The 16,094-nt window shown below is 34.9% G+C and overlaps 3 protein-coding genes across 10 annotated transcripts in view; 2 read left to right on the top strand and 1 right to left on the bottom strand.

The window, feature by feature from the left end:
- Positions 1-1,009: 1,009 nt before the first annotated feature.
- Positions 1,010-15,989, top strand: LOC25495346 (protein CROWDED NUCLEI 3). 5 transcript variants are annotated; one of them, XR_005646709.1, is made up of 9 exons: positions 1,010-1,488; positions 2,334-2,543; positions 3,495-3,748; positions 3,852-4,122; positions 4,228-4,311; positions 4,749-6,820; positions 15,182-15,380; positions 15,471-15,752; positions 15,879-15,989. XR_005646709.1 is itself a non-coding variant. In XM_039835222.1 (8 exons), exons 1-8 carry the CDS (start codon positions 1,189-1,191, stop codon positions 15,690-15,692), a joined length of 3,612 nt encoding a protein of 1,203 aa, XP_039691156.1. In that variant the 5' UTR covers positions 1,010-1,188; the 3' UTR covers positions 15,693-15,987. The 5 variants fall into 5 exon arrangements, 2 of the variants coding, with proteins under 2 accessions (XP_039691156.1, XP_039691155.1); XR_005646708.1 differs by lacking the exons at positions 15,182-15,380; positions 15,471-15,752; positions 15,879-15,989 and adding exons at positions 8,250-8,448; positions 8,539-8,820; positions 8,947-9,057 and having other exon boundaries at positions 1,012-1,488; XR_005646710.1 differs by lacking the exons at positions 1,010-1,488; positions 15,182-15,380; positions 15,471-15,752; positions 15,879-15,989 and adding exons at positions 1,606-1,718; positions 8,250-8,448; positions 8,539-8,820; positions 8,947-9,057.
- LOC25495345 (magnesium-chelatase 67 kDa subunit) lies at positions 9,232-12,258 on the top strand. 2 transcript variants are annotated; one of them, XM_024786112.2, is made up of 3 exons: positions 9,232-10,333; positions 11,424-11,535; positions 11,796-12,103. In XM_024786112.2, the coding sequence occupies exons 1-3, from the start codon at positions 10,224-10,226 to the stop codon at positions 11,877-11,879; spliced, it is 306 nt and encodes a 101-aa protein (XP_024641880.2). In that variant the 5' UTR covers positions 9,232-10,223; the 3' UTR covers positions 11,880-12,103. The 2 variants fall into 2 exon arrangements, with proteins under 2 accessions (XP_024641880.2, XP_013451014.3); XM_013595560.3 differs by lacking the exon at positions 9,232-10,333 and adding an exon at positions 10,340-11,033 and having other exon boundaries at positions 11,796-12,258.
- LOC25495344 (protein CHLORORESPIRATORY REDUCTION 7, chloroplastic) overlaps positions 12,361-16,094 on the bottom strand; it is a 35,980-nt gene continuing 32,246 nt past the window's right edge. Inside the window, exons 1-3 of one of the 3 annotated variants that reach the window (XM_013595559.3) lie at positions 14,045-14,195; positions 13,623-13,750; positions 12,361-12,806 (exon numbers count right to left, since the gene is read on the bottom strand). In XM_013595559.3, the coding sequence (XP_013451013.2) occupies positions 12,534-12,806; positions 13,623-13,750; positions 14,045-14,090 (447 nt within the window). In that variant the 5' untranslated portion in view covers positions 14,091-14,195 and the 3' untranslated portion in view covers positions 12,361-12,533. Of the gene's footprint in view, positions 12,807-13,622; positions 13,751-14,044; positions 14,196-16,094 lie in introns of those variants that run through there. The other 2 variants (XM_039835223.1, XM_039835224.1) reach the window with 2 other exon arrangements.

The raw sequence follows: 16,094 nt of genomic DNA, 5'->3' as shown, positions 1-16,094 counted from the left end.
AAGTTATACCAATGTTATACCGCTTAATATCGTTTGACTCGATGCATAATTTCAAATTTGACCGTTAGATTGTAAGTTTATATCATATAGACCGCTTAATATCGTATAATTTCAAATTTGACCGTTAGATTGTAAGTTTATATCATATAGATCATTCACGTGAATTTTTACGGAAATCTAAACCCATTGCATATTTTATTGAGATACATCAAGATTAACGGTTTATGCACTTTTATATAACACCGTTAAACTTGTTGTATCTCAATAACATATCAGATGATTTTTCAGTATAAAAGACTTTTTATTTCTTCTTTTTGTTATGGTAATAATTTTTATTTCAATCTTATTCTTGTCATTATCGAAAAGTAAATCAAATAAAAATGAAGTGTATAATCTCTTAAACAAAACTAAAATATGACTAGAATTCGAGGTCGATTTTGAAGTAAAATAATTATTGATTAAACTATCCCTATATCAAACTCCATATCAACTCATCTACATCATAATCGAACCGTTAACTCGAAAAAAAACTAAATATGGTTCATCAAACAAGAAAAAGAATAGTCAAATAAAAATTCAAAGGGATAATATTCATTTTAGTCTAGAGTGTGTAATTAGTAGCCACACTAGTCCTTCAATGTATTAAAATTTTAAAATAGTCAATAATTATGCACTTTATTAGTCAAAATAGTTTTTGATATTAAAATGCTTCATTAATATTATCATACCAGTCATGCAATATACCTACTAATGTCATTTCAGTCTCTATATAGAAAGAATTACTTTGAGTATTGAGGGATTATTTTAGCATCATAAACTATTTTGATTAAAAAAAAACAATATTTTACTTCTTAAAAAAAAAAAAACAATATTTTTCTTTAAAAAAAAAAAATACAATATTTTAAAATTTTAATACAAGGACTGTTGAACTATTGCGGATACTATAGACCAAATGACGATTATCCAAAATATTCATAATTATATTTTTTTTCTTCATTGGGGTACAAAATATTGATAAGTGCTTTATATACACACTCTTCAAAGTTCAAAAAAACTAAACCAACGATTAATTGCGGTGATTTCAAAATCGAGTGTTTGATATCTTTTCCGGAAAAACCCTAAATCGAGTGTTTGATTGATATCTTGAATTCATCTTTTCCGGCGAAACTCCGTTCAATCACCGGCCCAATGTTCACGCCGCAAAGAAAATCACGACCTATCGGTACACCAGCACCATTCACACCGCATCGAATCGGTGTCACACCTAAGTCTGCGCTCGCAAAGGGAAAAGCTGTTGTCTTCGCCGATGAACCTCTGCCACCGCCGCCGTTGGGTTCTTTGACTGATACCGGCGGTGATGTGGTGGTGGCTTCTAGTTATGCTGAAGATTGGAAGAAATTTAGAGAAGTTGGACTGCTCGATGAAGCGGTGATGAAAAGGAAAGACGATGAAGCGATGATGGAGAAGATTTCTAGGCTGGAGAAAGAGGTTTGTTAGTTTGGTTTTGATTTGTGCAAACTTTGATATTTGTTGTTTGTTTTGAATTGTTTTTCTAGGGTTTGTTTCAATCATTGTGTATACTTAATTTATGGTTTATAGATGGTTTTTCTAGGGATTGGTCCCCGATGAGTTGGTTCTTGGACCTGACACCGAGTTTTGTAGCATATTGATGTAGTAGATATTACTGTAACTTTGAGGAATGAACTCTTTTGATATATGTAGAATCTTTAGTTTAGAGGCTATAAACATGTCTAGTGTCCGATGTGTAGCAGAGTCGTATACGGACCCAACATGTCACAAAATATTAATTACATTTGAGATAAATTAGGTTTTTTGTGAATTAGATAATGGGTCGATTTATGTACGCAAGTTGCATTAAATTTCAACCATTTGTCAATAGTTTTGCGAGTAAACGTACACAGGAGCTATAAGTAGAGAGAGATGGTATGAAAAGAGTGAGCCAGGGAATTGGGGGGAGAGACCATACCTTTTGAGGACCTCGGTTATTTCCTTGAATTTTGTTTAAACCATGTAATTCAAATTCTGTTAGTAAAAGTCACTTGTTCACAAAATATTGTCATGATATTGCGATGAAATCTTACCAAGGATTACCACTGTAGAATAATGACAAGTTAAAAGAAATGCCAATATATGGTGGATAATCGAGAGAACTCTTTGGTTGCCTTTAAATTATAATCTGTAATAATTTCATGGTTGCATCTCAATGTTGTGTTTTTCAAATGTTATTGTAACATGTTATTTTGGGAACCACATGTTACTCTGTCGATGATTAACAATTGATTAACTTTTGGTTCTTTACATTTTTTCCGCAGCTTTATGATTATCAATACAACATGGGTCTTCTTCTTATTGAGAAGCAAGAGTGGAGTTCCAAGTTCAATCGGCTGAGGCAAGAACTAGCCGAAACTCAGGAGGTTTTAAAACGAGATCAATCATTGCATTTGATTGCATTGTCTGAAGTCCAAAAACGAGAGGAAAATTCGAGGAAAGCTTTGAGTTTAGAAAAGCAGTGTGGAGCTGATGTATGTTCGTTTTTATTTTATTTTATCAAGTCTATAATTGCGTTGAATTGGTTGTGCTTGCTTACATGCTCATTTTATTTTGACTTTGTTTGTTTTTCTTTTTACATTGGTTAGTATTGGATAAGTTGATCATAGGCTTTGAACTGGGCTATAATTTTTGCTTCTCTAGCTTACTTTGTTTTCCCCTTTTCCTTTAACTTCACTATGAACTATATATGCATAATTAGTTGACTTGTAGCTGTTTTATGCAACCGAGTACTACTCAGCTCCTTTGGGTTTTGTCTTATTATGTTACATTTATTACTTTTTAAATACAAGATAAAATTATCATGATGCAAAAGTTTATTTTCAGTTCATTAATAATATGTAAAAACATCGTATATGTTGGAAGTATGGAACTCATCCCTACATTTTTGTTCTTGACATCATCAGGATTGTTAATCTTGTATAAAAAATGTGGAAATGTAATGGCTTTGAATTTCAAATAATTTAGATTTTATTTCCAACAAAAACACATGTTTGGAGGATACCGTACAAAGGGCATTATACTTGGTTTACAAAAAATTTGAAACTTGTGCACCGGTTAGAATGCATAATTGAATTTTAAATATTGGATATCCAGTCATACTTGATACTTTAGTCAAATTACTTCCTAGGAAATTGCTATGATTAGATAGATATAAGTATGTATCTTTACTGTGCCTGTTATATACTGCAATGATACTTTAGTCAAACTACTTCCTAGGAAACTGCCATTAATTGGTTGTCTTTTCATTATGTTTGCTATTTTAGGTGTTCATCTTGAATGAATATAGCAAAATTATTTTCTTTCCTTTAGACTTTTATTACAGAGTTTGGAGGAATGACTTTCATTTGATTTTAAGGTTGTCGTACATTGTCTATTGCGCTATTTCACTTTATACTGTTTATGGTGAAATTGATAAATTGCAGCTTGAGAGAGCTTTGCATGCAATGCAAGAAGAGCTTGCCGAAGTCCAGTCTTCTTCCCATACAAAGCTAGATAAAGCAAATGAATTGGTGGATGGAATTGAAGAGAAGGCTTCAACAGTTAACAAGAAACTGCATGATGCAGAAGCCAGGCTTGCTGAGGTAAACCGGAAAAATACAGAGCTAGATATGAAGTTGCGAGAGCTGGAGGTTCGTGAAAGTTTGCTTCAAAAGGAGCGGTTGTCAGTTGCTACCGAGTATGGACCTTGTTTTAAATTTTATGAATATTTCTAGCCATCATATTTAGTCTTGCGCTTTGTGAATCATTTAATTAAAGTTGTTACTATAACCCTATTTCAGTCGAGAATCGTTTGAATCAGTATTCTACAAACAAAGGGAAGATTTGAAGGAGTGGGAGAGGAAGCTACGACAAAGAGAGGATATGCTAAGTGATGGTAGGCAAAATCTTGGTGAGAAAGAACAGAATGTGACTGAAACAGAAAAAAAGCTGAAGCAGAAAGAGAGAGATCTAGAAGTGTCGGAGAAGAATATTGACTCATCTAATTCTTTATTAAAAGAAAAGGAAGCTGAGATGAGTAGAAGAGTAGCAGATGTAGATGCAGAAGAGAAGGTGTGCTTTTAAATTTCTTATTGTGTCTTTCTCTTGCTTTTTGTAAACATGTAATTTGCTTTGGTTTTGGTATTTCCATCATTTATGGTGTGGTTATGATTGCAGAAAGTGGATTCTGCAAAGAAAATGCTGGAGATTAAAGAGAAAGAATTACAAGAGCTGGAACTAAAGCTTAGTGCCAGAGAAAGTGTGAGTACATGCACTTGGTAACTTTACAATATAAATCTTTTTTAATCTGATGATCCAATCCAAGTCCATTGTTATGGTTTGGAGTTGCTGATTTTTTTTAAGACAACCAAACAAATCAGTCCAAATAATATAATTTTATTCTATCCCAAACTCAAACCAAATCAACTCGTTAACACCCCTGCATAGTACCTTTGAGGTCAATATGGTGATTACTTTTTTGAAATTTACTTGGAGACCGATAGTTTAAAAGTAATAACTGATAACTTTTAAAAATAATCACCACTTATATGGAAAGAAATTGAATACTATAGATTACTATATCGACCCATATTCCTGTGATATAATGTGTATTCTAAAAGAATTTTCATAACTTGCATTTCTTGAGTAATTCACATGATTTTGTTGCATTCTGACTCTTGTACATATATTTCTGACAGGAAGGGATCCAGAAACTTCTTGATGAGCAAAAGAAGACTCTGGATTTAAAGTTGCAGCAGTTTGAGCTTGAAATGGAACAAAAGCGGAAATCCCTAGCTGAGGAGTTTAGCAGCAAGGAGGAAGCCTTGGAGTATAGGGAAATCGAAGTCAACCATAGGGAAACGAAGGTTGGAAAAGAAGAGCAAGCTTTGAGTACGAAGTCTGAGAGAATAAAGGAGCATGATAAGGAACTTTTAACAAAGATGAAATCATTGAAGGAGGAAGAAAAGACTATGAAAATAAAAGAGAGAGAGCTGGAGAAGGAAAAGGAGAAATTGCTTGCTGATCGGAGGAGTTTGGAGAATTTAAATGATGAACTTGAGAAGATTAAAGCTGAGATTTCTCAGCAGAAGCTGCAAATAAGCCAAGAGACTGAGAATTTGAAGCTTATTCAAGATGAGAGGTCAGAGCATTCTCGTTTGCAATTGGAACTAAAGCAGGAGATAGAGCATACGAGAATGCAGAAGGATTTAATTATGAAGGAAGCTGAAAACTTAAGGGAGGAGAGGCTTAGGTTTGAGAAAGAATGGGAAGAACTGGATAAGAAAAGAGCTGAAATTAATGGAGAACAACAGGAAGTTGAGAAGGAGAAGGAAAAGTTAAGAAAACTGAAGAACAGTGAAGAAGAAAGGTTGAAAAGAGAGAAGCAAGATATGGAAGATAATTTAAAGAAGGAGCTTGAAAAGCTTGAATTGGATAAGAAATCATTTAGTGATTCAATTAAACAAGAGGAATTTCTTTTATCTGAAAAGGTAAAAAATGAAAAGGCACAAATGGTTCAAGATTTTGAATGGAAAACAAGAAATCTTGAGAATGAAATTCAGAAAAGGAAAGAGGAGATGGAGAAAGACCTGCAGCAAAGAGAGAGAAAATTTCAGGAGGAGATGGAAAAAGAGCTTAATAATATTAATATCTTGAAAGATGCTGCTGAAAAGGAATGGGAAGAAGTCAAGTCTGAGGGGATCAGATTAGAGAATGAGAGAAAAGAACTCGAGACAAACAAGCAACAGCTGAAGTCTGACCAACGTGAGATGCATGAAGATTCTGAAATGCTTATGAATCTTAGCCAGAAAGTAAAGAAAGAACGTGAACGCCTTGTGGCTGAAAGAAACCATTTTCTCGCACTTGTTGAGAAGCTCAGGAATTGCAAGGACTGCGGGGAAGTTGTCAGGGACGTTGTTGTGTCTGATCTTCAGTTACCTGACAGTAAAGAGTGTGGGGTTCTTCCCTTGCCTACATCTCCTCTTGAGAACTCAAAGGACAATGTTATTGCTTCTGGCTCAAACCATTCTGGATCTAAATGGCCTGTGTCTGTGTTCCGCAAATGCACGTCCAAGATTTTCAGTTTATCCCCTAGTACAAACACAGATTCTATTGGTACTTCAAATATAGCTGGGACGTCCCCTGAGTCTGATGTAAATGTTAATATAGAAAAAGTTGGAGAGCCTGTGTCATCTCCTAATATAGAAGGACCGATAGTTGCTCTTCAAGAACGACAAATAGCAGATGGAGTGGCTTTTCACTCTTCTGATACAGCACACCTCCAATCCGATAACATTGCCAGAGAGGGGAATACTGAATATTCTTTATCCATAGATGAACACAGCTACATGGAAAGCTTGACTGGGGGAGGTCCAGATGATTCTCAACAGTCAGTCCCAAAGGTTGGTCGACAAAGACCTGGGAGGAAAAGCAAATCTGGAATTGCTAGAACACGCTCAGTGAAGGCTGTGGTTAAGGAGGCCAGGGAGTTCCTGGGAAAAACGAGTTCGCAAAATCTTGATACTGATTATATCAAAGAAAATAGTCATGAAGAGTCCAGTCACACTGAGAAAGCTACTGGTAACAGTACAAGGAAGCGACAACGTGCACAAACTTCTAAGATTGCTGAAGGTGAGCAGAATGCTGCTGATAGTGAAGGACATTCAGACAGTTCAACAGCTGGTGGGCGCAAGAAGAAAAGGTCAACAGTTGCTCCACCCACAACACAAGTTACAGGGGAGAAGCGTTACAACCTCAGGCGGCATAAGACGTAAGTTTAGTCTCAGGGGCCTTGTTTGGGGCAATAAAGCTTATGTTTCTTTTTATTGTATCAGTGTACACACTGGTTGTATTTATTTTTTGTGGATTGTTTTCTTGGATGTTTATATTGGCATTAATTCTAAAGGAGTGTTTTTTTTTTTTTTTTTGAAATTTAAGTAATGATGTGTTTTATATATAGATAGATTGGTTCTTGCTAATTTTCACACTAAAGGAATCGTCACTCTTTTCTTGTCCCGTTCCCCTCTTCCCAATAAGAAATAAAGAAAATTTGTGGTGTGCCAATCGTCTCATTGATTGCACCAATTGTCCCGTTGCCCCCTTCCAAGGTTGCTTCAAATTGAAATATTAGTTAGTGTTTGTATGTTTCAAGTTATCTAAATTGATTCTTGGGAATAACATTTCTATGAATATAATGATGAAAATCTGATTTCTGCTTTTTTTTTGTTGCGAAAGTTTGGTTAATAATTATTACATTCCCACGGGTCTTTTATAAAAGTGAGGTGTGGATGTAGTTCTAGGATTTAATTATTTGAACCTTGTAATAAACACAAGAAGACTCATTCCCTAACCATATTTTCTCCGCAGATCATAACTGTTCCTATGTTAATTGATTTATCCAACTGTTTATTGATTAGTCAATATGATTTCTACATTTCTGTAAACAGTATAGTGTATGTTTAGTTTGCTATTGAAAAACTGCAAGTCTTTGGACCCAAATTATCCCAAGATTTTATAAGAAAACTGTATGTTTACAACTGCAATCCAAACATACCCGCAATAGGTGTTGTCGTATTGTAGTTCTAGAACTTTGGCATTGTTCATTTAAGTGCTAGATTGATTATTTATATGGACAGAAATGCACTAATTATCAGATATTAATGAAAATTGAGATTGCAGTTTGATTGTTCTACTGACATGTAGATCTTAATTGCAGCCCCTCAATCTTGGTTATCTAGTTTGTATAGTTTTTTGATCGAGGGCATTTTAAATATTAATTTTGGATTTTTTTACTGGGTTATCTGAAGGAAGTGCATTTGACTTTACTGTGGTTGATATTTTTCCGATAATATATAATATCTTACTGTGTGTAATAGGAGGAATGTCAATTGCCCGATTGAGAAACTATTTAATGCAGGAGGATGTCAAGGGTGTTATTGTTTGTTCTTCATGTGGATTTGTGTAGCTTGTAATAATATATTTAGCACCATGCATCATTGTCGGTTGTGGTCTGGTCAGAGTTCTCTTGATTATTCTGACATCACATCATAGAGATTTGACAGTTTTATGTTGACTGCCTAAAACAGGAGTTATCCAACGATGCCGTTTGATAGAATGTTATGCTTTTCCTTGAGCTGACCCCACTTAGTGGGATAAGGCTTAGTTGTTGTTATTCTGACATCATGTCTTTCTTTGAGCAGTGCAGGCACAGTTTCATCAACACAGGAGTTATCCAACAAAACAAAGGCTCTTGAAAAAGAAGCTTCTGGTGGTAAACAGGAAGCAGGTGATAAAAACCCTGAAGTAGCAGTGGTAGCTGATGACAATATCCAAACCACGACTCTAGTGCAGATCTCAACCGTAAAGTCTGTGGAGATCAAAGATGATCGAGTTGTAAGGGTAAATCAGTCTTCCTTTATTGATGATTGATTTAATTGGAATTTTTAGATATATGCGCTGTTTTATTTAATATTCAAACACCTTTTACAGTTTGAAATACCAAGAGACAATGTTGATGACAATGGTGCTACAACCAACTCTGTGGACCGCATTGAAGAAAGTGGTACACTGGAGTATGGAGATGAAGATGGAAGCATAGTCAATGACGTTGAAAATGAGGACGAGGGGGAAGAGGAAGACGAAGACGAAGAGGAGGAGGATCCCGGTGAGGTGTCTATCGGAAAGAAGATCTTCAAATTTTTCACAACATGATTGAAGTAGTTTTATTTCTCTCTGACATCACATTATCAGATACATCCTCATTCCTTTTAAATAGGAGAGTAGCCATAATCTTTGGGTTAACTTCCATGTTTTCTTTTGAGATTTGATATTTATCAATGAAGGTAAAAATATTTTTTTGGCTCTCTTGTCCGTTATGACTGTCCTCTGGCAAATTAAATGTACTGCTTAGGCACGGAGGATTTTCCATTCTAATGCTAATGGATAATAAATAGTGATGAAGTGATATTAACATTCAATAACAGAATAAAAAAGAGTGTTCAATTTACATGTTGGGCCTCTCTTACCAGTAGCTTTGAAAACTGTGCTAATATCCCATGTTCTTTGCTCCTCAGCTTTTCCGTAAACACGGGAAGAGAAGAGGTCAGGTTGTTAACCTTTTGCATTTCCTCTACCATTTTCTATTTCATGTGCAGTTCCAACACATTTTCAGGATATTGTCCCTTTCTTGAACTAGAATCTCTTTTATTGTACATCTTTAAGATCGGTGATGTTGCAAGGGACCAAGTGTTGGGTGGTAAAGAACCAACACCTGAATAGAATAAGTGTAGCGGAGATTAGGATGTTGCTTTGGATGTGTGGTAAGACTAGACATGTTGGCATTAGAAGTGACAGTGTTAGAGAGTTGGAGTATCACCCATCGTAGAAAAGATGGTGGAAATTCGGCTTAGGTGGTTTGGGCCTGTATAGAGGACAGAGGAGACCTATAGATTATGTAGTAAGGAGAGTAGATCAGATGGAAGATAGTCAAACCACTAGAGGTAGAGGAAGACCTACAAAAACTAAAAGAAAAACTATTGAGAAAGATCTAGAGATGAGATAGAGATATAAGATATTATATATGATAGAACATTATGACCTCTTTTGATTGGCCCCACTTTGTGGGATAAGGCTCTATTGTTGTTGTTCAAACTGTCACTGATTTTGGTATTTGTCTACTTCATTGTCGAGTTATATTCCTTTTTTTTTTTTTTGACAGAAGTTCTATTCCTTCTTTGTATGCCCATATTTTTGTAATTTATTGTATTATTGTCTGGGTTTATTGAAGTGCACGCCAAGTTATGCAGTAGAGTTCAAGTCAAGCACATCCTGTTTTGTAACAGTCCATTTTTTTTACGTAAATTTTTTCTTCATTATTGTCTTGGTTCTGTTTGACTCAATAACCTCTGTAGAGGTTCAAGGCTTTTACTCAAAGCCAAAATTGCTCTGTTCATCAGTGTTATCAAGGACGGATGGCTGCTGGTAAAAAATAATCTGTCATATATGCTTGGCGTTGCGGCCTATGGCACAAATATGGTTAATATAATAAAGTTGGTTTGGCCTAAATTCTTGTCATTAAAAGCCATGGTGCCACCAAAGCTTAAATTTGACAACACAGCTTCATCACCATTCTGTGGTCAAGCTGCAGTGGACTAGTAGAATTTGTTTTGGGTTCAATGGAAAAAAGTAGAGAAGGATACTTTGTATTCCACCATCAAGGCTTTGATGGTGATCGATGGATGACTCAGATTTCAATCCAGATCCTTGTGGTTGGACACCTTTTCAGGTAATTTTTTACCATCTACACGACTGGTACTTTTTTACCATCTGCACGACTGGACATCTAACTTCCAAATTTTCATGAAATACCTTTACACTGCTATAGACAAGGTTGGACATGTCAAATTTTTTTGGTTAAAAGTTACATTGTTTCATGGTGCCATGTCAAATTGTATATGTTTCCTTCAAAGATTTTAGGGGAATCATGATTATGTATGCAAATGCAGCTCTGGAATTTTTAGAAATGCATTTTCAGACGAGCTTCATGTGTGGTGCAATTTTCTGCAACTGCAAGCCTAAGTAAAAGAATATCATTTGGCTTAAATATAATAACTCTGGCTAATCCAAAAACTGATCTGATTTGAATCTTGTTGTTTCTCCCTACTTCTCACAATATGAAACTCAGTTGTTTCTTATCACTTGTTCCCTTTCTCAAAGTTTTACTGGTCCTATAGTAAAAAGTTACATATGCCATGCCATGATTGCTATAATCACGGCCGTTTGGGACATGTAGTTGGTAAAATTAGGACTCTAAAAGTTTTACTGGACCCAAAAATGGAATCTCAATGCAAAACAATACCAACTCCTCCTCCTCCTCCTCCTCCTCCTCCTCCTGTTGATCATCATCAACTACCCTCCAATGAATTGCGAAAACCTGTCACCCCAGATCATCTCAAACTCCCCAAACCATTCAAATATCCTGAAAGGTATCTACCTTGTCTTTTATATTAGATTATCTGTAATCACGCAATTCCATAAAGATCTGACAGCTCATATTTCGAGTTGTATTTTAAAGTTGATTCAGTGATGGTTAAGACTGTGTGCTTGTTTGAATTGATTTTGACATGTTTTATGTTATCTGGTAGTTTAATTGATTGTTTCGGTATAATTAATTCTAATTTAAAACTAGAATTTGTAATTTTTGTTTCTGCAATTATTTTTCAATTTATCAAAAGTAAATCACTTTTATGTTGAAACCAATTTTAAAGAATTTATACATTCAAAATCAATTTTTGTGTCCTTAGTTGGGTTAGTGAATGAATATCTATCTATCATTATGTGTTGGCTAATTGTTCTTTTTTACTTCATTTTGTTAGGTATACAAGCCCAACTGATATGATGATGTCCCCAGTAACCAAAGGCCTTCTTGCAAGAAACAGAAAGGGTGGTGCACTATTACCACCTGGACCTGGTAAATATCAACCAAAGGTATCAATAACAGCTTCAGATTTCTTATATAACATATATAGCACGGACACTTCATATCGTATATCTGTTCGGTGTCTGACACACACGTGATTACATTTAATAATTCAATAACTTCATTTGCTCAAATTATTATTTGTGTCGGCGTGTGAGTGTCGTGTCTGATGTATTCATTGCTTACAATATATGTGGGATTGTTAATTTGGTGTGTAATTTTCAGTGTGGTTATTTTTAACAGTGCTAGTTTATGCCGATTACTGCAGGTTCCAAACATGTGCTTGCAGGATCCGAGTCCTCTTCAAAATAAGCTTCCAATGCTGATTGATGAGAAACTCAACTCAACTTGAGGAATTCAATGGAACTTTGTTCTACATGATAATCAAGGAATTCCAACTTGAAGATGATGAAGTATCTTAAAGAACTATATAATGCTCTTCTGATTTTTGTTCCTAAGTAGGATTTTCTAGCAACATACTCTGATGTTAAAAAGTTTTGTAATCTCCTAATCTATTGATCCTTGAAAAAACTTATGTAAGGATTTCAAATAAGATCAATTTATTTTACCCTTCTAGTAGAAATTGTTTATCCTTGTTTCTTTTCAACCTTTTTTCTCTGATTTGGTATACTTTGGCAGATAGATTACGATAAATGGGGATATGATTAGGGAAGTGGTACTTTTCTGTTGCAAGGAATTTGATATGGAAACAACTTATGACATGTCTTTAAGTTGTTCTCGGTTAATTTCCACAAGTGTTGCTGGATAGTTTATAAAAACAACTTATAGTTTTTATGAAAATAGTTTGTACATAAGCACTTTTATAATAAATGTTTATGTTGCAAGTGTTTAATTAAACTATTCATCCAAATTATAAATAACATGTTTGTGTCAGTTACAAGAGAATGGAATGTTCTAAATAACACAAATGGTTCCTCAACTATTACAATCACAAGTTGGCAAGACACAAATGAAATGGTTGATGGAATAATTTGATTCTATATATTCACTCCAAACGAACTTCATACCACTGAACTGATCCAACTTCTCCATCAATTTCAAGTTCACAAAAGGACTTTGCTAAGAAAGAAACAGCATCATCAATGGTTTCATATCTTGCAAGATCAGGAGGAAGAGTCTTGCCAGGCCAATTTGTGAGCCACTCTTTCAAAGTATCTTTCAACTCTTCCTCTGACACAAACCTCTCATCCTTCCCTGGTTCTAATAGTACATAAGTATCTGTTCTCTCATTTGCCCTTCTTCTCCTCATTGCAAAAACCTGTTACAAAGTTTATTGTTAGTACCAAACAAAAGAAAGAAAAAAAAAAGGGCATTTAGATGTTATGCACTTTAACATATATGAAATGACCCAGGCCACAACACTTGACATCTCTTCTTTTCTTCCTACAGATTACCTCCACGGAAGGTAATCATGTTCGAGGAACTGTCGAGCACTAAATGTGGATAGCTCTCCCAACTAGGATTCAAACTTTAGGTCTGGAAGACTAGCCACTTCGGCTAGACCTAACCTTGGTTCAAACTTGACAGTTGACTCCTATTCTTATCACATTTATCCTACCATATAGCAGTTCTTAGGAGCATTGATATGAGAAGATCAGTTTTGACAAACATATGTTTGGTTTGATGTTTCAGTCTTCAATTGTGAGTCTTGTACTTTTTTTGCCGCAATTTCATCAAAGCTCCAAATCCAAGCTTCCACGTCAACATGGTTTTTTATCGTGATTAACGTGAAAGCCTCACAGAACAAAACATACTAAATGACCCAATGAACAAATTTCTTTAAAATCAGGGTTGGTACTTGGTGTACTTGGTGTACCAAAGAACCCTATTAATTAATCACAAGAATACTAAGAGCCTGGTAGATTTTTTTTATTTATTTTGCATTTTTTTATATTAATTTCAAAATTGTCACTCTTCATGTTTTCCAAATTGTGTAATCAAAACATAACAATCAAAATTTGTTCTCACTGTTTCTATATGAAACTTTGTACAGAAACATTGAAAACAGAAGGAAAAAAAAAGTGCAAACATATTATAGGTTCTGAGATTTCAGGAGACCCTACCGGGAATATACCTTTGTTTTACTTCGGCAATCACATGCAACTTGAGACGGTCTCTGATGGATAGAAGAACTAAAACATTGAATTAGGCATGGTGATGTTATATGAATTGCTGCATTCTGCACATGGTAAATTTTTGTAGCTGCAAATGATAAATAGTTTAAGTAGTTAGTAAAACAGTTAAACAACATAGCATGAGAAGTTAAATTTCATTTGAAGTTGTTCAAGAAACATATACTTCATATGAAGATTATGGTCAATGGTTTAAATTACTATTAGAGTCTCCAAACCTTAATGTTATGGCTGCATTAGCTATGGATGAATCATATGAATGCAAATAATGTAATGTATATGTATGTGTATATACTACACTGTGAACAATTAATAAAGCTCAAAAGCTGAAAAGCTGAAAAGATAAGGCCATAAAATAGCTTACTGTGGAGAAAAACATTAAAAGTAAGAGGCTGCAAAACAACTACCATGATTATTAATTATTTTGTGCTAAGCTTCATTCATGTTTAGAGAGTTTTGTATAAAGAAATCAAAGTTATCATCCATATAGTAGCTGGTATGAATTACAACCACAAACTTCTAGGAGATAATTTCCTTTATTATGGTTCTCTTATTACCCTCCAATGTTCTCATATTTACAATATTGTCATTCTTCCCACGGGTCTTTTATAAAAGTGAGGTGTGGATGTAGTTCTAGGATTTAATTATTTGAACCTTGTAATAAACACAAGAAGACTCATTCCCTAACCATATTTTCTCCGCAGATCATAACTGTTCCTATGTTAATTGATTTATCCAACTGTTTATTGATTAGTCAATATGATTTCTACATTTCTGTAAACAGTATAGTGTATGTTTAGTTTGCTATTGAAAAACTGCAAGTCTTTGGACCCAAATTATCCCAAGATTTTATAAGAAAACTGTATGTTTACAACTGCAATCCAAACATACCCGCAATAGGTGTTGTCGTATTGTAGTTCTAGAACTTTGGCATTGTTCATTTAAGTGCTAGATTGATTATTTATATGGACAGAAATGCACTAATTATCAGATATTAATGAAAATTGAGATTGCAGTTTGATTGTTCTACTGACATGTAGATCTTAATTGCAGCCCCTCAATCTTGGTTATCTAGTTTGTATAGTTTTTTGATCGAGGGCATTTTAAATATTAATTTTGGATTTTTTTACTGGGTTATCTGAAGGAAGTGCATTTGACTTTACTGTGGTTGATATTTTTCCGATAATATATAATATCTTACTGTGTGTAATAGGAGGAATGTCAATTGCCCGATTGAGAAACTATTTAATGCAGGAGGATGTCAAGGGTGTTATTGTTTGTTCTTCATGTGGATTTGTGTAGCTTGTAATAATATATTTAGCACCATGCATCATTGTCGGTTGTGGTCTGGTCAGAGTTCTCTTGATTATTCTGACATCACATCATAGAGATTTGACAGTTTTATGTTGACTGCCTAAAACAGGAGTTATCCAACGATGCCGTTTGATAGAATGTTATGCTTAGTTGTTGTTATTCTGACATCATGTCTTTCTTTGAGCAGTGCAGGCACAGTTTCATCAACACAGGAGTTATCCAACAAAACAAAGGCTCTTGAAAAAGAAGCTTCTGGTGGTAAACAGGAGGCAGGTGATAAAAACCCTGAAGTAGCAGTGGTAGCTGATGACAATATCCAAACCACGACTCTAGTGCAGATCTCAACCGTAAAGTCTGTGGAGATCAAAGATGATCGAGTTGTAAGGGTAAATCAGTCTTCCTTTATTGATGATTGATTTAATTGGAATTTTTAGATATATGCGCTGTTTTATTTAATATTCAAACACCTTTTACAGTTTGAAATACCAAGAGACAATGTTGATGACAATGGTGCTACAACCAACTCTGTGGACCGCATTGAAGAAAGTGGTACACTGGAGTATGGAGATGAAGATGGAAGCATAGTCAATGACGTTGAAAATGAGGACGAGGGGGAAGAGGAAGACGAAGACGAAGAGGAGGAGGATCCCGGTGAGGTGTCTATCGGAAAGAAGATCTTCAAATTTTTCACAACATGATTGAAGTAGTTTTATTTCTCTCTGACATCACATTATCAGATACATCCTCATTCCTTTTAAATAGGAGAGTAGCCATAATCTTTGGGTTAACTTCCATGTTTTCTTTTGAGATTTGATATTTATCAATGAAGGTAAAAATATTTTTTTGGCTCTCTTGTCCGTTATGACTGTCCTCTGGCAAATTAAATGTACTGCTTAGGCACGGAGGATTTTCCATTCTAATGCTAATGGATAATAAATAGTGATGAAGTGATATTAACATTCAATAACAGAATAAAAAAGAGTGTTCAATTTACATGTTGGGCCTCTCTTACCAGTAGCTTTGAAAACTGTGCTAATATCCCATGTTCTTTGCTCCTCAGCTTTTCCATAAACACGGGAAGAGAAGAGGTCAGGTTGTTA

Source organism: Medicago truncatula, chromosome 6, assembly GCF_003473485.1.
Source record: "Medicago truncatula cultivar Jemalong A17 chromosome 6, MtrunA17r5.0-ANR, whole genome shotgun sequence".
NCBI lineage: Eukaryota > Viridiplantae > Streptophyta > Magnoliopsida > Fabales > Fabaceae > Medicago > Medicago truncatula.
The sequence above is the reverse complement of the archived record's forward strand: the minus strand, read 5'-3'. Positions and strand labels throughout refer to the sequence as shown.